Raw genomic sequence first — 20,083 nt, forward strand, 5'->3', positions numbered from 1 at the left:
CCTCAAGGCCCTCCTACTCCTGCCCGGCCCACCTCAGAGCCCCAGGCCCACAGGCCCCCTTCCAGCTCCATAAAGGCATCAGGTTTCTTCCAGCCTCAAGGCCTTGAGGAACCCTGCTCTGTCTAGAATGTGCTTCCTCATCTGTTCTGGTCTCAGCTTACATGTTACATCCTCCCCGACCCACACACACTTTCCAGAGTCCCACACGCTTCCTTCAGAATACACGTACAGACTAGTAGTTACCAGTCTGCGTAACTGCTTAGCTGCTGTCTCTCTATTGGACTCTAAGATCCACGTTCATACTGAATCCCAGCACAGTGTCTGGCATAAAATTAACGTTCAATAAACATGGGTGAAGTAAAGCAGGAATTGGGTTCTGAGACCCCATGACTCTGTGAATCTCATCTCCAGAAGGTAGATTTTAATCCATAAAGTCAGGGGAGGGCCGACTTCCGAGGGGGATGGCCCTGCTGTGGGCAGTCATGCATCTCTCAGGCTGAAGAGGACCCAGTCCCCAGCACTGCAGGACCCCGTCATGTTACCAGGTGCCAAGACTGCTGCTAACATGGGAACCACGGGCCAGCCGGCTGGACTCTGCCAGCTGAGGGCAGTCGCTGTGAGCAGGTAGGCGGGGGGGCCTGAGGGGAAAGCCGCCCTGAGCCTCTCCCAAGGGCCTGAGAGGCTGGCTGAGCTGCCAACCCTGGGAGCCAAAGCACTTTCAACTGCGCGCCATGCTCTGCGCCCGTCAGGCGGCAGCCCTGCCAGCACTCAGCTCCTGCCGACGGCCCCCAAGAGCGGGGCCCACGTCCATGACTGGGTGGAGAGGGTGGAGGCCCAGAGCTGCGAGAGACCGCATGTTGCCAAGAGCGGGCACACACAAGGGTACCACAGCAGAGCCTGGAGGAAGGCGCGTGAATTAGGCTTCCTAAGGAAGAGAGGGTAATCCAAGGTGTTCAGTGTGGCAGCCAGCCCCTTCCACCTCATTAAGCAAAACTCACAGATGAAGAAAGCCCACAGCGGTTATCAGTCAGTGGGAGCTGGGAGAAGGGTCTGGCCCTAGCCTCACCCCCGTGCAGTTGTGGGACTGCACACAACTTGGACGCCTCAAGTTTACCAACAGTGACACTGTTCACCCACCTCCCTGCCAAGGTCCCCAGGGGCCTGGCAAGAACACGAGTGACGACTCTCCAGAGCAACTGGAGACAAGGATCAGAACCTGCTACCTGCACCATTCACCTCATACTCTGTTTTATTACAGAAAAAGGACCCGAAAAGAGTACCTTTAGTATGGTTAAGACTGGGGATGATTTTTGCTTTCTCTAGGTCTTCTCAGTATTTTCTAACATCTTCACAAAGAGCAAGTGGTGTTCTTAGAGGCAGAAGAGAAAAAGACTAAACCACAGTCCCTTAGAACTAGGGGGCGATGCCCTCGTTCAAGGGCGTTGCCTCTCGTCCCGCGTCACACCCACTGCCCACCTCCCCACCACCTCCAGCTCACCTTGGCCCGACGCAGGTCCTTCTCCCCGCCGAGCTGGGCCTCGATCAGATGGTCACAGTGGATGGTGGACGGCACGGCCACCTTGGGCAGGCCGCTGCTGATGAACTGCAGCATGGCCATCTGGGCCGTGGCATCCTGCATGGCCACGCGGTCAGGCCGCAGCCGCAGGTATGTCTTGCCCCGCTCGATCTCCTGGTTGGCCGGGTCATCCAGGTGTCCATACACGATCTTCTCTGAGAGGGTCAGAGGCCGGTTCAGCCTGGCGGGAGAAGGGGAGGCTTGCCTGGTTCCGGCTGCACGATCCTGTCTGCCCACAGCCAGGCCCTCTCAAGTACAAGGCAACCTCGACGGCAGCCAGGGAGGGCACACTGCGTCCAAGGTGGAGAACCGGTACCCCCAGCACACAGCACAGCGCCTGGCACTCACCGGGTCCAAAATCACTTGAGGAATGACACCACCACAAGAGGGGGAGGGTTTTCTGTTTCTCCCTAAAGGATATTTACTTTCCCACGCGTATTAAAGTTCTATTATCTGATGAGCCCTTTTTTTCATCTATGTCTCATCGTTTAATCCTTACTGTAGCCTCGTCATTTAGTAAAATGACCTAGAATTAACGGAGACTCAGAGGAGTGATGTTCAAAGCTCAGGTTCGCAGGAGTCTCACCCTGGATCCTCTACATCTCTTGGGCCACGGCCACCTCCCCCGTGCAGTCGGCCCACCGGGACAGAGAATCTGCCTGGCGACGCCCTCACCCCATCTCCCCGCCCTGCACCCACAACCCTCTACCTTAGGTGCTGGAGGCCTCATCACCCTATTATGCAAAAGCCTTCCCCATCAGCCTTGCTTGCTCTCACCCCACTAAGACGGGTGAGGCTGCCAGCTCTCAGAACGGAAACTGACGCCAGCCTCACGAGACCCTGTTCCTAGACCCTGTTTCCCTGTGGGGCCCACCCCTCCCTTCCCGTCAGGGCCCCTGGGGAGGTGCAGCTGCCTTCTCGTTACAGCCTCCACGCCACACACTGAGCTCCCTCTGTGGGGGCCACCTCTCACCACCCCTACCCCCTCTCAGCATAGTCCGTCTATGCCTCACACCCTGCCTTCCGCCACTCGCAAAGCTTAAGCCAAACCTGGTTCAGTTCAGTTGCTCAGTCGTGTCCGACTCTTTGTGACCCCATGAATCACAGCACGCCAGGCCTCCCTGTCCATCACCAACTACCGGAGTTCACTCAGACTCCTGTCCATCGAGTCAGTGATGCCATCCAGCCATCTCATCCTCTGTCGTCCCCTTCCCCTCCTGCCCCCAATCCCTCCCAGCATCAGAGTCTTTTCCAATGAGTCAACTCTTCGCATGAGGTGGCCAAAGTACTGGAGTTTCAGCCCCCCGATCGTTCCTTCCAAAGAAATCCCAGGGCTGATCTCCTTTAGAATGGACTGGTTGGATCTCCTTGCAGTCCACGGGACTCTCAAGAGCCTTCTCCAACACCACAGTTCAAAAGCATCAATTCTTCGGCGCTCAGCCTTCTTCACAGTCCAACTCTCACATCCATACATGACCACTGGAAAGCCAAACCCAAGGCCTCCTCAAAAGGGCAGAGTTCCACTCATACCCAACAAACCACACACACACACACACACACAATTGGACTCAGAGTCAGAGGCTCTGGGTTTAGACCTGACCCTATTACTAAACCCAATGTGTAACCAGATAAGCCAGGGAGCTCACCAGTCCATCTCTAAAGTCCAGGGCTGGTACTGGAAACAGATAACAGTGTTTATACAGCACACGTTTTTTAAACAGCCTCACTGACGTATAACTGGTATGGAACAGACTGCACATATTTAAAGCACACAACTGATCAATTCTGACATATGAATATACCCATGAGATCGTCACCACGTTGAGACAACGCACACATCCGCCACCCAAAAGTCTCCTCTTTTCCCTTTATAATCCCTCCCTCCTGCCCCCATCCCTCGGTAGCCACTCATCTGCTTTCTGTCATAGTTTTGTCCTGGCGCTTTTAGTGCTCAGGGCAGTGCTGGTCTATATACGTCTATACTTGGATGTACAGAAGTCACTTTATTCTCACCACACAGAGGAGCAAGCTGAGGCCCAGTGAGGTAAAGAACCTTGACCCTGGTCATGAGGTAGCGAGTGGACGAGCTGGAAGGCAAGGAGCCACTGTGGCCGTTCACTGTCTTCTCAATAACACCTGGAAACTCAGGGTCCAGCCCGGCCTGTAGCCAGTGCTCCATTCCTATCATCACTGCTACTGCTGTTACCAATTACGACTCTGCGGGGAAGCAAAGACAGGCCCTTCTGCTGGCCTGGGTTCCAGCCCCTCACCCCCAAGTTGACTTCACCCCTTGAGAGCAAGAGCTCCCTAGGCTGCTGGTTTTGTGGGCAACAGCAGAGCAACTGGCAATTCTGAAAGCCTCTCAGCTCTGCTGTCATGAGAACTTGAATAAAAATAGGCCTGGCCTGGAGTACAGCCTGCCCCCTTTAGTGGAGCGTCTCCCTGGCTGGTGAGCAGGCAGTGACTCACCGCGCGGAGCAGAGCCCCTCTTCCTGGGTCCCAGGGGCGATGAAAAATAGCACATGGGCTTTCAAACCAAAGACCTTGACAGCAAATGCCTGAAGCTGTATAAAAAAGCTAAGGACGAGTTCATCATCACATTTCTGTGGGGATTAAGTGAGGACGGCAAAATGGATCCTCAATGCCCATCTGTCACCCCGCTTCACTGAGGGACGGAGACTCGGTTCCCAGGAACAGAATCAGGCTCCTCTGTCACAGGGTGGAGGAGTTGCCCCCATGCAGGCCCCCTGGCCCTCCAAAACACCCTCACATCTATCCTAATCCTTCAGCATCTTCCTAGAATGGCTCCACTTCTGCCTTCTTTTTTCTATGGAAGGGTCTCTCAACTGTGCCACCACTGACAGTTTGGGCCAGATGATTCTTTATTGCGGGGGCTGTCTTCCATACTGCAGGGTATCTGACCATATTCTTGGCCTCTACCCACTAGGTAACAGTCAACCACCACCCCACCCTGTGCCGGGGTCCAGCCCCGGCTGATCCAGGGTATTCGAAGGGGAGACGGCTTTGGCGGCTACTTAAATATTCATCAAAGATATAAAGAATAATAGAATGAGGATAGCTCAGCAGGAAAATTCAGTGGAGAAAAGAGGCTGAGTAGCTTGGTTTACGCGGGAGACCAATAAAACTTCAACACAAGAAGCTTGCACCACTTACGTAGGCCGCAGGCGTCCTTCCGTTCTCCCGAAGGAGAGGAGACACTGAGGCCTCCCCAGTTGGATCTTAGAAGCCCAGGCAAAATCAGTAAGCTTGGTGGGTTCCGCGCTCCAGATTGAGACTCAGCCAGAGTGAGAGAGAGAGTGACATGGGGAGACCAGTATTTCAAGGAACTGATCCCAATTCTTTATTTTCCAGAGTCTGTTTTTATACACTGAGATGTTATACAAAAGTCACGTGGGGACAGCAGTCCTGACTTTTATTAAAGTCAGGTGCTTCATACAAATGTATACAGAGGTCTTAGGGGTGTTACATCATCTTCTGGCCAGGGGGGCCTGCTGACAATTTATGACCCTCTCCTTGTGACAGTGGGCAGTCAACCAGAACACTTTTTTCTCCAAGGGTGATTATTCTTAAAACAGACGTCACTCAAATAAAGTTACATTCCTATAGGGTGAGGGTGTAGTGGGTTTTAGTTAAGGAAAGAATTTACTTGGCCTAAGGTCTAAAGTGATTTATATCAAAGGTTAATACTTATTTCTTCTATATATTCATTAACGTGTGTAAGGGCAGGGGATATGAAGACTTAGCAGTAAACATTGGCTCAACAAATGAAAAACCCTTCACCAATACAATTTCTAATCAGCCCATTATACTTATACTAATAGTTTTCTAACTTCTCTAAAGAACCTGTTTTTAGAAGGTTTAAAGTGTCTCGTGCCTCTCAGGGTTGGGAGGCTGTGAGCAATCACATGTGGCCGGACAAGCCTGTCAGGGAGGCTAGAGAACCTTCAGAGGAGTTTGTAAGTTGAAACACTCCTGTCACGCCCAGGAATTATTATTAACTGGAGCTCTAAGTTAACTCCTTCTCCGAAAGAGGTGGTGGGGGACAGCCCCCCGTAAAGTCAGAGGTGTAGGTGAGAGCACAAAGTAGTAAAGTAGGCAGGCTCTGGTTATGGGGGTAGATGCTCGAGAATTTCCAGGGGGACTCCTGAGGCTCGATCCTGCCTTTGCGTATGTCGAGCCTCCTTCCTCATGACCTTTGCCACAGGCGGAGTACCTCACGCTGGCCCCCAACAACCCTGGATTAAGACAACCTACAATGTCTCCAGACATTGCTAAATTTCCCTGGGGGACAAAAATCAACCCCTCACCCCCACCCTCAGTGAGAACCACTTCTCTGTAACAACAATGAAAATGGAACATCCCTAGTCTGTACTAATCTGGAAAATGCCCAAAGTTATTGATTGGACTTTTCTGGTTGGTGCAGGGCTGGAATAAAAAGGCAGAGGAAAAATTTTAAGGGGAGAGTTAATTTTGCTGATAAAAATTAAAACCAAAAAAATTTAAACCAAAACCAAAAAAATTTAAAACCAAAATTTAAATCAAAGTTTTTTGATTAATTTTTTGAAGCAAAGACAAAATGGTAAAGACTCTTTTGTCAAGTTATGTGAAAGCAAGCTTCTGTGTTACTTCTCCCAAGCAGGGGGAGGTGTTTTTGCAGACTAAAGGAAAATCCATTCTTTTCCCACTGAGCTGTGATCTGAGAGCTCTAAGAATAAATAAAATAGTGTTTTCTGGGGAAAAAGTATTTGTACAAGGTCGCAGAGTGATGAGGACAGTGGTTTTAACCCTGGCTGCAACCAGGAAAGTGGCCAGCACTCCTCACAGTCTGGTGTCCACTCAGTCACCTGGGGCGCCTGTGAAAACTGCAGATTTTGATTCAGTGGGTCTGGGGCGGGGCCTGAGGTTCTCTGTGTCTAACAAGCCCCCAGGGCTGCTTGCTGATACCGACGCTGCTGATCCACGAGCCACATTTTGAGTAGTAAAGTTCATACCACCTGAATCAGATGAACACCCTTGATGGACAATAAGAGGTCCTTATTGTAATTAGGTGATGCTATGCTGGAGGCTGTTGGAGATAAAGACTAAGATAGTCCCTGACCCTTAAAACTGAGGTGAGGATACCAGTAAGGCAGAAGCAAAGTGGCAACGGGGAGCACATGTGGCGCAGTGGCCAGAGCACTGGGTGAGGTCCAGTCACCCCCTCACTGTGTGGCCCTGTCCACCTAAGCCCGCTTGTCAGCTCTAAGCGGGGCTTCTGCGTGTGCTCATATTGGTTCTCTCGCGCTGCCAGGGCCATGTCACCCGACAGGCAGGCGTGCAGCTCTGTCTGCAGTGGCTCAAGCTCCAGGAGCAGTGCTGCTTGATATGCAGGGCCAGCCTCCATCCCTCCTCTTGTGGGATCTCATCCACCCCTCTCCTGAGCCAGCATCCAGCCCAGAACCTGGCACTCGGAACAGCAGAGCAAGATGGCTGCCACTTCACCACATGGGCAAAGAGCGGTCCAGAAAAGAGGGATGCTCTAGTGCCCATCTGAGCTTCCCTCTGAGTCTCAAGGTTGAGCTCTCTCCCGGGCTGATGGACCAAAGAGGAAATATAGTAATTCTGAAGTTCCTGGACCTGGCAGATCCCAGAGGAATGGCCCATGGCCAGTTGTCTGTTCTGGAAAGAGGAGCTGGGACGTTCAAGCCACAGCACCAAAGAAGGCCTGAGATCTCTAGGGCCCACATCTCCAGGCTTCTCCTTGGCAGAGAGGGCAGAAGGCCCACCAGTGATCTGAAACACCCTTCCGCAGCAGGGACCATTATGCCTTCAACGCCTAGATCCTGCCACCATCCTCCTCCGCCAAGCACCTCCTACACTGTCTGAGGGGCAGGAAACACCAGAAACACCAACCCCTCTAACGGTCTCCACAGCTCACCCTGCAGCCTTACCGTTTGCGGACAATGTTAATGTTCTTCTCGAGCAGGTCATAGCGGATGTACTCATTGGGTTCAAAGTGGCTCATGGCCACCTTGGCCCGTTGGCACAGGACTGAGGCCACATGGTACTGCCGCGCACCCAGGGCTTTCTGCAAGAAAGACAACAGCGACTGTCAGCAGAGTATTTAGGGTGCTGCACCCCAAGGGACGGTGCAGAATGGTGAAAAAAAGCATGGAATTATAGTGTCAAGAGCTGTTCGGTGACTGCAGCCTCAGTTTCCTCGCATGAGCACAGGAATGATATAGCAGCCACCAGGAACACAGCCTGTGGTAGGAGAAAGTGCAAGGGATTTACAGTCACAGTGGCTATTTATAGTCACAAAGTCGAGTTCTAGCCACCTGAGAAAACCCTCCATCATCTGAGGGCCAGAAGAGATGGGCCATGAGGGCACAAGCAGCTGTAGTGATCACACAGCTTCCACTGGGAAGGCAGACGAGAATGTGTGTGGAGACTCTCATTGAGCTCTAAAGCACCACCCAAATTGTACCTGCTGTCCTACCTGCTCTGTAGGTCCCTTGAGGGACTTTATTTGTCTTACTTATCTCTATCTGGACTACCTGGCACATTAGAGATTGAAAAACAGCTGAAGTGATGGAAAAATTAGTGAGGAAAACCTGCACATGAGCTTCGGATGTCTCCTCCTCCCTTGAAAGGGTGGTGGCTAACCCTGGGACGCGCAGCAGACTTACAGCTGGCCAGAATGTGGCACAATGATGCTACGGGGCCTCTGAGACCTGGCCATAAAAAGGATAACTTCCACCTGGCTCTCTTTGATTGCTCTAGGGCAAGACACCACTGCAATGAAAACATTTAGGCAGTCCTGAGAGAGGCCCACCTAGAGAGGAACTAGACCACCTGCCAAAACCCAGCATGACCTTGCTAGGCAGGTAAGCACACCATACGTAAGCAGGTGAAGCGCTGCAGCCAAAGCACAAGCAGCAGATAACCAGGGGCTTGGCCAGCAATCTGGACTGCAATTTATTGAGTGAGTCAGAGCCAGAATAACCCGGCCAAGACGCTCCCAAATTCCCGGCCCACAGGAACTAGGAGTGAGAAATGTTTACTGTTGTTTTAATCCTCCAAATTTGGGAGAAACAACTTATTAATGCAGCAGCAGATGAATGACTGTTGAGTTCTCAGGTCTGTTAGTTCATTTTAAACCGGATGACACACTTCACAGGGTGCACTGTGACCAAGGGAATAAATGAACCCAATGAAGTGACGGAGGGAAGGAAGAGCAGGGCTCCGGGTCTAGCAGCTCACACCTTGGGCAAGGAAAAGGCAAGGCTCAGGCCACCGCCCCGGGTGCCCTTCTGTAAGTCACCCTCTGTAAGAAACCCTGCTGACCTCAGCATCTGAACCACTACGACTGCGTAGCGGCCACTCCCTGTTCAGGTCACCCAGTGAGGAGAGCAGACCCCATTAGGAAACAGCACCTCCCCCCACCCAGCACAGCAGGAGGGACCTCCCAATGCGGACTTCAGGTCCACTTGCCCTCCAGCTCAAAATCCACCAGGGACTCTACTCCCTGCCCTTCTTCTATTGGGTGAAGAACCCGCCAATCAAAGGGCTTTTTTTGGGCAGCGGGGAGGGGGTGGTGGTGGTGTGGGCAGTACATCATGTGGGATCTTGGTCCCCTGACCATGGAGCAAACCATGTCCCCTGCAGGGGAAGCATGGAGTCCTGACCACTGGACAGCCAGAGAAGTCCCAAAGGACTTTCAGCAGTCTGTGCCAAGGAGGAATGTGGGACCCCACAGGGGCAGGTAATAATGCCAATTGGAAAAAAAGGACAAAACAGTATGTTCATGTAGAATATAACTTTGGGATTAAAAAAAAGGAGTATTAGTGAGATGAGCCCTGTGCTAAGCACTCCACGCACATCATGTCCGTTGAGTCCTCACGGCCACCCGGTGAAGTGGCGCCGATAACGAGCCTGTTTCCAGTGAGGCGACTGAGGCCCTTGGGGAGTGACCGAGGCCACAGAGCAGCCACGAGGACCCAATCCAGCCTGACTGACCCACTTTTCGCTAATGCCCCAGGCCCTCCCCCGAAGATCTGCCCCTAAAATGGGGATCAACTCTACACTGTTAATAACAACTGAATCACCTACATGCTCCGTCCTTAATCATGATATGCTCTGCTTACCAACCACGTGCAAACGTCTGCTCCCAACTGCCAGCTGCCCAAGAGGACCTTCTGCTCTGAGGGACACGTCCTAGATCCTCACGGTCAAACATGGTAGCCGCCAACCACACGTGACTGAGGTGCGCCCAGTGTGGCTGGGGAGCGGAATTTTTTATCAACTTTAATTGCCACTCAGGTTTATATATTAATAAGGATGGAAAAAGTTTTTAGGAAGCCTGTTTATTAAGTCATTTCTTCTAAAAAGATATCTGCTGCTAAGTCGCTTCAGTCGTGTCTGACTCTGTGTGACACCATAGATGGCAGCCCACCAGGCTCCCCTGTCCCTGGGATTCTCCAGGCAAGAACACTGGAGCGGGTTGCCATTTCCTTCTCCAATGCATGAAAGTGAAAAGTGAAAGTGAAGTCGCTCAGTTGTGTCCGACCCTCAGTGACCCCATGCACTGCAGCCGACCAGGCTCCTCCGTCCATGGGATTTTCCAGGCAAGAGTACTGGAGTGGGGTGCCACTGCCTTCTCCGAAAAAGATATCTATGTATTTTAAAATCTGGACCCTTTCCAACACCAGGAATTCATCATCCCACACAACCACCAATCCATTGTTGAAAATTTTCAAAATATTCTCCCAAAATATTCAGCCAAACTCGTTTCCTTGCACAATCTACTTTTTCAGTTGGGGGTCTGCCCTCTCAGACCATATGAAATAAACCCAACCTCTCTTCCTCAGGACATTGCTTCCCAGGCCTCAGATCCAAGAGAATCTCCTGAGATTGTTAAAAATATATAATCTTGGGAATATCTTAGCAGTTAGGACTTTGGGGTTTTCACTGTGTGGGCCCCAGTTCAATTCCTAGTTGGGGGACTGAGATCCCCCAAGCCGTACGACATGGCCAACGACAACATAAACCCAAAGCTCAACCCAGATCAGCAACTCAGCTGAGGGTGGGGTCCTCCTCAGCTATGTAAAGACGGGATCTATCATATTGTCTGAATCTCCTCCTTGCTAGGCCAAAGGTAGCCCTGAGTGCTTCAACTCTTCCTTTACATGGTTCTGCAACAGCCTGACCATGCCCTGTGCTGAGGGCAAAAGGACAGTCACCTCCTTTGTTACGATGGTGACAGCCAACCTCACTGCTGACACACACGTCACTTCCTACCTCCTAACACCTCAGTGGACATCCTCCTAACTGACCACTCAAGCCACACTGTACTACTGACTTCGTTTTCTGTGCAGAGCTCTACCTTGATCTTTTTTTTTTTCCCCTTGAGGTTAATCTGTGCCCTTATTTGGCCGTACAATTTAACTACAGTAGCCTGCAAACTTTTTTGATCTAAAAGTACATTTTATATCACTGTCCAACAAATACACAAACATATATAATACATATATGTATATAACAGTGAAACAAAAGTTTTGACAAAACGTCTATCCTAAGTCATTTTAAGGTTTTTCCTTTTTAACCAAGGATGAACCGTATAACACATCAAGGCCCCAGTTCATCTGAGGGTCCACTTTAATGAAGTGAACAGTGTTGTACATTCTGTGCATCTGGACAAAAATATGAGACGTCCACCCGCCATTACACTGTCACACTAAGTACTTATATCCACCACTATGTTGTCATACCAAGTATTTTCACTGCTCATAAAACCTTTGTACTGTGCATTCATCTCCCTTCTGCCCCCACATTCCTAGCAACCACTGACCTTTTAATTGCCTCCAGTTTTGCCTTTTGCAGAATACCATACAGTTGGAATCTATTTTTCTTCTTTTCCTTGAAAAGGGAGGTTCAAAGTCTTTAACCTCTCAGGGCCCACCCATGCATGGACCGGACAGGCTCTAGGTGGCAACCAATCACTGGAGCTTTCTAAGCGATACTGAGCCTTGTCCCACAGGTCCTGTCAGCAGCCACATGGAGGTACAGGGGGACACGTGTTGGGTGTTTGTTTACAGGGAGGTCACAAGCTTTGTGCCCCTTGTCACAATAACCCAGATTCCTGTTTGGTGTGTTATAAATATATCTTAACCTTGACTTAATTTCAGCACCGGTTTCTGTCCACCTCCAGCACCTTGTGGTCTACAGGAGTTCGGGTCAGTCACCCCAGGTCTGATAGGCAGGCCTTCCCAGTGGACGTCAGCCACACCCAGTAGGCACAACTCTCAGGCTGTTCATTCAATCTCAGTGCAGTTGTGACCCATTCCAGGTCAGGCTCCCCAGGGTGGATGTTTGGTCAGGCCAACCTATTTAGTGACACTCCCCAGGTCTTCAACCCACAATAATAACCACCACCTGACTGAAATGTCACTAAGCCATCACTTATGTTTCGTGGTTAGGGACAGCCTGACTGACCTGTCAATTGTCCTACCGAAATCAACACTTACACTCACTGTTTTACTAATCTACTGACTGCAACAAAAAAGTAAAAGGATGTTATTAGCTTGGCTGTAAGATTGTAAGCAATTCACTCTGTTCCTCCAGGCCTTAGCTTTTCAAAGGGTGAAACCTCAGCCGTGCTCCCTGCTTCAGAGCTGAGCTGAGAGGTTTGAAGTGTATGAAGTGTCACGTGTAACTCTGAAGAGGCTGACCTCAAGGGCAAAGACACCATGTATCATTCATTCACAGACCACGTATCTCTCACATGTAAAATGAACACCAGGCTATGGGTGATCTTGGAATAAAAATAAGAACAGGGACATTCCTGGCAGTCCAGTGGCTAAGACTCCTAGCTCCCAATGAAGGAGACCTGGGTTTGATCCCTGGTCAGGGAACAAGATCTCCCTTGCAAGGATGATCAAAGATCCCACGTGCAGCAGCAAAGACTCAACACAGCCAAGTAAATAAAAAAATAAATATCAAAATAAATGAAAAAAAAAAAAAAAAAAGTCATTACTTATTTGGTACCTGCTCTATGCCACGAGGCATTTTCTGTCTCTGATTTTGTGCAAGATGATTGTTATTCCTGTCTTACAGATGTGGAAACTGAAGGTCAAAGAGGTTAAGTCACAAGTCCAACACGTGATAAGCAGTGAATCCAGGAGGCAAGCACCGGCCTGTTTAAGATGAGCCAATTCCCCTGGATTCTGCTGCCCTCTTGCCCCACAGAACCTATCCTTTCCCATTTGAAGGCAGCCTGGTGTGATGGTTCAGATAGAAGACCTATAGTCAGACCGCCCAATCCAGCACCACCAACCTGCTGTGACTCTGGATAAGTTACTCAGCCTCACCAAGCTTTAGCTTCCCCGTAAAGAAAATGGGAGATAAATGTTGGCATTAACATTAAATGAAACAATCTAAGCGCTTGGCACAGAGTGTGTTCATAGAATATGTGCTCATTATATTCTTTTCCTTCCTGGAGGAGACAGACACAAAATTAGATAAGGTTGTGCTCCTTTTCTGGATTCTGGTGGAAGAGGTATGCCTCTTATTTTGCTTACTGCAAACAGCTTTTGGTTGATCAGCATTTTTCAGAAGCCTTAGCTCATGTGGACCTTTGACATTCCTGACCCTCTTCTGTCTGTCTTAGTACTCCAGCTGTCTTAGTATTTCTCCTTAGTTATTTGCCCTCCTTCCAACTCTGGCCAAGACATTCTGAAAATCTAAGCTGAGGTCTATAGGTACATGTCTCTCCTTCAGACAACTTGCAATTTGTTAGAATTTGCCTTGGAAAGTCTCCCATCCTTCTGAAATCCCTTCTACTTATGGGGTCCTGGCAGTGAGACCTCATCGATTTGGTCTCTGAGAACTCAGAATTTGCTCTCCTCCAGGGCACTAAACACACTGAACCTCCTTACCCAGTACAAAGCCTAAAGGGCTCTGCCACTGGGCCTTTGCACATGTTGTTTCTTCTGCTCAGAAAGCTCTGTCCATCCCTTCCCAATCTGCCCTTCATGTAGGTAATTCCCATTCATCCTTCAAGTTCCAAACTAACTTCATTTTCTTAGGGAAACTTCTTGAACGCTCAGTTCAAGCAGAGCCTCCTCTCATACATGCCCATTTACTACTTTCTAACATTCATTTGTGAGACGCTATCTGTCTCCACTACTCTGTAAGATCCACTAAGGGACAGACTGTCTCTGTGTCTTCATAATAAAATTCCCCATATGACTGAACACCAGGTCTGAAACACAGGAGGTGTTACATAAACATTGGTTAATTAAACCAAAGGACTTCTTTTTTTTTTTTAACTTTACCAACCAGTTCTTCCTTATTGAACAAGGTTGAATACAGAGCAAGTTTGGTTACCTTGTAACAGCAAACAGTTAAGACAAATTAATAATTTACCAGTCTCAGATGCTTTTGGTTAGATTGTAAACAGGCTGAACATTTGTGAAAGACAATTAGGCACTACCTATTAAAATGTGAAATGTTTCTATTTTATGACTAACTTTTCTTCTTCTTCCAGGAAGCTATCTCATAAAAATACTCATTTAAAAGAGCACAGAGACTGGCAGGAACATTCTCTACATCACTGTTTCTAAAAGAACAACCTAATTGTACAAAAATAGGGCACTGACTGAATAAATTCTGTCTACCCATGAAGGAGAGCCATTCTACAGCTGTTTAAAAAGAACAAGGTGATGGTGGTGGTCTTACAACATTGTGGATGTAGTTAATGCCACTGGACACTTGAAAATGTCAAATTTTATATATATTTTACCATAATTTTAAAAAGGAAGGAAGTAGATCTACCTTTATTGGCAGGAAAAAAAATTCCATGACATGAGGTGAAAATAACTGGCAAAATAGTACTATGGTATGGGCCCATTTCTGTATAATAATAGTAATTAACAAATGTAAATATGCTCAGAAAAAAAAAAAAAAAAAACTGGTAAGATCTGCTTAGACTGTTCACAGCAATTATCTGTAGAGATTAGAATTATGGGCACTTTTATGTTCTAGGCTAAGTATTTCCAAATGCTACACATGTGAGCTCCTTTTGTAATCAGGGGGAAAAATGGACAAGACAAATCAATGCAGAAAAAGCATGTTTACTGTAGTAGAGCATACACAGCAAGATCAGTGAGGTGCATCTGGACAACAATCAAAAGCATGCTAGTTTTTTAAAACGTGCAAACCCTTTGTTTCAGCAAGTTAACTTACAGGAATTTATCATTACTAAGGAAAAGGGGGGAAAAAACGTACCTTCACGCTACAGGGACCTGGTCACCACCACCTTAACCAGAGGCCAAAGAGCGTCAGCAACAGCAAGACCGCCTCACGCATGTGCCTTCCGCTCAGACGGCACCACCTGGGAAGAGTCCCTGCCAACAAATATTCAACTGAACCGAAGACTACACCCAGAGTGTGGACAGTCTACAAGAAACTGGCCTGGTCTCCTCCCGAAGTCAATGTCATAGAGGAAAACGGGGTGCGTGTGTGGGGGTGGGCAGGAGTTGAGAGGGACTGTTCTAGGTTAAGAGAGACTACAAAAGCCACGTCAATACAGTGCAATTTTTTTTTTATTATTATTAGATTTTGATGTGGAAAGAGAAAGAAACCAAAGACACTTTTGGGAGAAGTAAAGAAAGCAAATAAGGCAAAATGTTGGTAACTTTTGACTCTGGACGGTAGGTATATGGGTATTCTTTGTACTATTTTCTATATTTCCTTATGTGTAAAAAGTCATGACAAAAAAAAATCTTTTAAATAAGGCATCAAGAACAGTTAAATCCATGTGCTAGATATAACGGCCTAAATTTCCTTCTTGGTTTTTCTGTATTTTCCAAGTTTTCCACAAAAGACTCATTTTATAATACTTCTTATAATTAGAAAGAATGTAGCCAGCATTAGTTTTTAATTAAATCAGAACCAAAGAAATACTCTTATAGACTGCTTGCAAGCAAACTATTGATAATTCAATCTTTTCATAAAGTAGTTTGTCAGTAAGATGCCCATGGGCTCATCTATACGTTTGACCCAATAATTCTGTAGCTGAGACTCAATCCTCAAGAAATAATTCTAAATATATAAAGGCAATGAACATTATAAAAAACTGTTTGGGTTAAGATGGAAAATTATTTTCTCCTATAATTCCCCAAATTTGTATCAAGGTGATACTGTTTTCAGACAGTGTAGAAAAAAACCAAAGTTCCCTAGTACCATTATACTTCTGTCCCTGAACCTCAATTCTGAAACCCAACATTTGGGGAAGGTACCAAGCTCAGAGTGCCCACCCCGTGGGTCACTTCCCTGTGTGTGGTCTGGTGGACAGTGCGATCCCCCAGGTGACAGGAGGCGGTGGGGACCAAGAAGGAACACTCGAGGGGTGGGAATCCAGAGATCTGGCCTCAGAGTGGGGTCACAATGTCCCCTTGGATAAAAAGCCCAGACTTTCTGTGCCTTCTTTTTTCCATTTCTATAAAATGGGAGAAGTAGATTATTCTGGATGCCTCAAAATCACCTGGGAGATTTCACAGACATGGTGCCGAGACCCTACGGGCTCCCAGACCGCTCAATCAGAGTCATCGGAGGCGGAACCTAAGCACCAGTAAGACAGCTGGGTCTTGGAACCACTGGACTAGATGCTCTCTAGAGTGCGTTCTCTATAGCTCAGAGAGTCTATAAATACTCTTCCCCAGCAAGCGGGCTCTCAGCTAAACCCAGTAATTCCCCAAAGGCCTAGGGGAAAGCATAGCAACGTCACAACAGATTTATCTGCATCAAGGAAGAAGACCCCCAGGGTTCAGGTCTTTCTGGAGCAGCCACAGCCTTCGCCCTTCGTTCACAGACATGCCATTGTGCACACATCAAATGCAACCCAGTATAGTGTCACAGAAAGCAAGCCAGATTCAGAACACGTCACTGATGACTAGTTCCCTGCCTGGTCAAACTATTTTAAAATAATTATTAAATAGGGAGAATAATCCTGTCATTTAACAATGAACATGTTCCTAGATGCCAAAAACTGTCTCTGAGTGGTTTCCAAACTTCAAGGCCCGCGAACAAAATTCTTTGTGGTAAACACACCAGGCTGTTGCTAGGAGGCAACTGGCAGCCTGTCGCTTGGGGTGGGGTGGGGTAGGGTCATTATCTCTGCACACCTGTACGCTGTTTGCTACAAACTCCTGAAGAGAACTTAGTTGTACCACACTGGACTCTAGAACACCACAATGCTCTCCCTCCAGACCAGAGGTTGGTGGGATACGACAGACATGGAAACAGTGTGGTGGTGTCAGAGTAGCTGTTGTACGCGTGAGGTACACGGGTCAGTGAAGTTAGGAAAATATGGACGGTGAAGTGAAAAGGATGCTGAGCCCTCCTCGGGGTCAAACAAGATCATGTTCGGTTTTAAATAAAAAACACTGGCTACAGATGCAAAAGCCAAACAGAGAGAATGAATGATTTGCTCCACATCAAATGCCATTCGTGGAGAGTCGTCAGGGAAGGAAGAAGTCATTCAAAGTCCGCTGTAGTATCCTAGCAACATCCAAATACTGGCCACAAGATGTTCTGGGCTAAAAGGACCCTTGCAGAGAGGACTTTCCAGTTCTGACTAAAAACACGCAGGCACACACAAAATACACTTTATGGTGTGATCCAGCAGCAGGTACTTGACAGCGCGTGTAACTCAAAAGTTTCACACCTGCCATGTGCAATGTATACTGATAATTTTTATTCTCTAATTATCTTCAATGTGGTAAAGTACACATGCACACGTAAGATTTACCACTGTAACTGTTAAATGTGCAACTCAGTGTGCAACCATCACCACGGTCTCGTTCCAGAACTTCTCCACCACCCAAAGCGAGCGGCTGCTCCTCTTTCCACCCTCCCTGTCCCAGCAGCTGGCAGTTACTGATCTGCTGTTTCTACGGATTTGTCTATTGCACATATTTCATACAAACAAAATCATACAATAGGTGGCCTTCTGGGTCAGGCTTTTTCCATTTAGCTTTCTGTATTATTTTTTTGAAAGTAACTTGCACCCCATTAATTTCATGATCCAGTAACAGGTCAATATAGGCAGTTTGAAAACACTTCCTTAATGCAGCCTTTTTGGCACCAGAGACAGGTTCGTGGAAGACAATTTTTCCACAGGATAGTTTAGGGATGACTCAAATGCATTACATTTATTGTGAACTTTATTTCTATTATTATTACATCAGTTCCACCTCAGATCATCAGGCATTAGATCTCTGAGGTTGGGGACCCCTTTCAATTAAAAATATCAAGTTATGCCGATGGATGTCAACGAGACTTACTACGGTCATCATTTTGCAATACACACATACCTATAATCATGTTGTATACATGAAACTATCAGAAACTATTAGAAAGTTGTATGCAAATGGTAACTCAAATTTTTAAAACGTTACTTACAAACATCAAAGCCAAACAACGAGGAGCTGCCACCACAGGCGTTTGCATCCCCAGGCTCTCTGCAGCATTGTACCTCCTGCACCAGTGGCCCCCACCTCAACCCACCCACTTGGTGCCTGTCCACACACAAACATCCACCAGGAAAATGGGATAAATGAAGACGACGGAGCAAGTTGTTTATTTTTTCAGTCAAATTTATTACACTTAAACACGTCCCTTGTTGACCCTTCCCGTATCTTTGATGTTAAAAAGGTCCTTTAAAGAAATAATGGCGACAGTAGAGGGTGATTTGATGGGCTTTTTGGTTTGGTTTGCTGTTGTTTTGGTGTCCTTACTTTAAAAAATTTAAAACCTGTAACCTTAGGTTGATCCCTTCAATTCCATGTATACACTTTGGTGCCCCCTATCATGCAACTTTCCCAGAACAAAACTGTCTTTGGGGGACACCGGAGAAGTAAGATACAAGGAGGAGGAAAAAGCTAGGTTTTAATATTACCCCTATTATCTCAGCAGCAGCCAGAAATTTGAGAAATGATAAACAGGGTTGACGCTGGTGAAAAACATCTATCTTCACTGTCATTCTCCCTGTCTCCCCTCCCTCCTACCACCAAAGCTTACCATCTGTTTACCCATTCTGCCCATCTGTCAAACCAGTTAGAGTGATTATGGGTGCCAGGCACTGTTCCAGGCACTGAGGATACAACAATGAATAAAATGTTTCAGTACTCCCTGCCCTCTTGGGACTGACATTCCGGGAGGTTAAGGGAGGAGGGGAGACAGTCAAGTAGAGACAGAGACACAAGTAAAATCTCAGTCATATATTAATAAGTATCATAAGAGAGAAGGAAGCAGAAGCAATGGGAGAGTGAACCAGGGAAGTGGGGAGAGGTGCAATTCAAAGGAGGATAGTTAGGAAGGGCTTCAGTGAGAAGGTGACATTCCAACGATAGGATCTGCTCACAAACTGGCCAAGAAAGCATGACAGCAAAGTCAATAATACCACTGAGGTTTTGGGCCTGAATAACTGGAAAAATGGAGCTGTTATACACTGAAATCGGGAAGGTAACAGGAAGAGCTGGCTTGGGGTGAGCCTGGGAGTCTGCCTGTCTGACCCCCAAGTGGAGAGGTCAAGTAGGCAGCTGGATTCTCATTTTGGGTCCCTTCCCTCTAGAACTAGGCCAATAAATGGTCCATGTGGAAGCAGATTATCAGAACCCAAGGTGACCCCAGATCACCAAGTATCTTTTATTCACTTGATAGATGAAGAGTGTCCCAGGTCACACATACCTAGTTTATAGCAGTTTGGGGATTTCCCTGGCAGTCCAGTAGTTAAGACTTCAACTTCTAATGTAGGAGGTGCAAGTCTGATCCCTGATTGGGGAATTAAGATCCTACGTACTGCATGGCACAGCAAAACAAACAAACAAAAACATCCAGCAGTTTGGAGCAGAACTCAAGTCACTTAATTCACAAGTTATTACTTTTTCTACCATACTACCTCCCTAATTAAAACTGAAGTAGTACTAATTCATTAAACACGTATATACAGCCTCAGACTTTGGGCTGGGCTTCCCTGGTGGCTCAAACAGTAAAGAAGACGCCTGCAATGCAGGAGACCTGCGTTTGATCCCTGGGTTGGGAAGATCCCCTGAAGAAGGGCATGGCAACCCACTCCAATATTCTTGCCTGGAGAATCCCCATGGACAGAGGAGCCCAGTGGGCTACAGTCCATGGCGTTGCAAAGAGTCAGACACGACTGAAGCGACTAAGCACAAGCACAAGACTTTGCTATGGTGCTTGGATTAATAAGATAAACAAGATAAGACATAGTCCCTCCCACTGGCGAGCTTACAGTTTGGTGGAGAAGACAGATACCAAGTCAGATACCACTCATGAGACCATGGAAGCAATGATCCAAGCACTGTGAAAGAAAGGTGATGCAGCTACAACACTCTAACAGCATAAAGCTGGAGAACCCAATCTAGGTGGGGGAAAGGCTTTTTCCAAGACAGTGATCTTTCATCTGAGAACTGAAACATGACT

The 20,083-nt window shown here is 47.6% G+C and overlaps 1 protein-coding gene and 1 pseudogene across 1 annotated transcript in view; both read right to left on the reverse strand.

The window, feature by feature from the left end:
* The window catches only part of ACO2 (aconitase 2), a 49,092-nt gene that overhangs the window by 16,074 nt on the left and 12,935 nt on the right, over positions 1 to 20,083 (reverse strand). The window contains exons 2-3 of the mRNA XM_027540666.1: positions 7,528 to 7,664; positions 1,499 to 1,757 (exon numbers count right to left, since the gene is read on the reverse strand). Of these exons, the coding sequence (XP_027396467.1) occupies positions 1,499 to 1,757; positions 7,528 to 7,664 (396 nt within the window). The remainder of the gene's footprint in view (positions 1 to 1,498; positions 1,758 to 7,527; positions 7,665 to 20,083) is intronic.
* LOC113893863 lies at positions 11,651 to 11,767 on the reverse strand (annotated as a pseudogene).

This window comes from Bos indicus x Bos taurus, chromosome 5 (genome assembly GCF_003369695.1).
Source record: "Bos indicus x Bos taurus breed Angus x Brahman F1 hybrid chromosome 5, Bos_hybrid_MaternalHap_v2.0, whole genome shotgun sequence".
Lineage (NCBI taxonomy): Eukaryota > Metazoa > Chordata > Mammalia > Artiodactyla > Bovidae > Bos > Bos indicus x Bos taurus.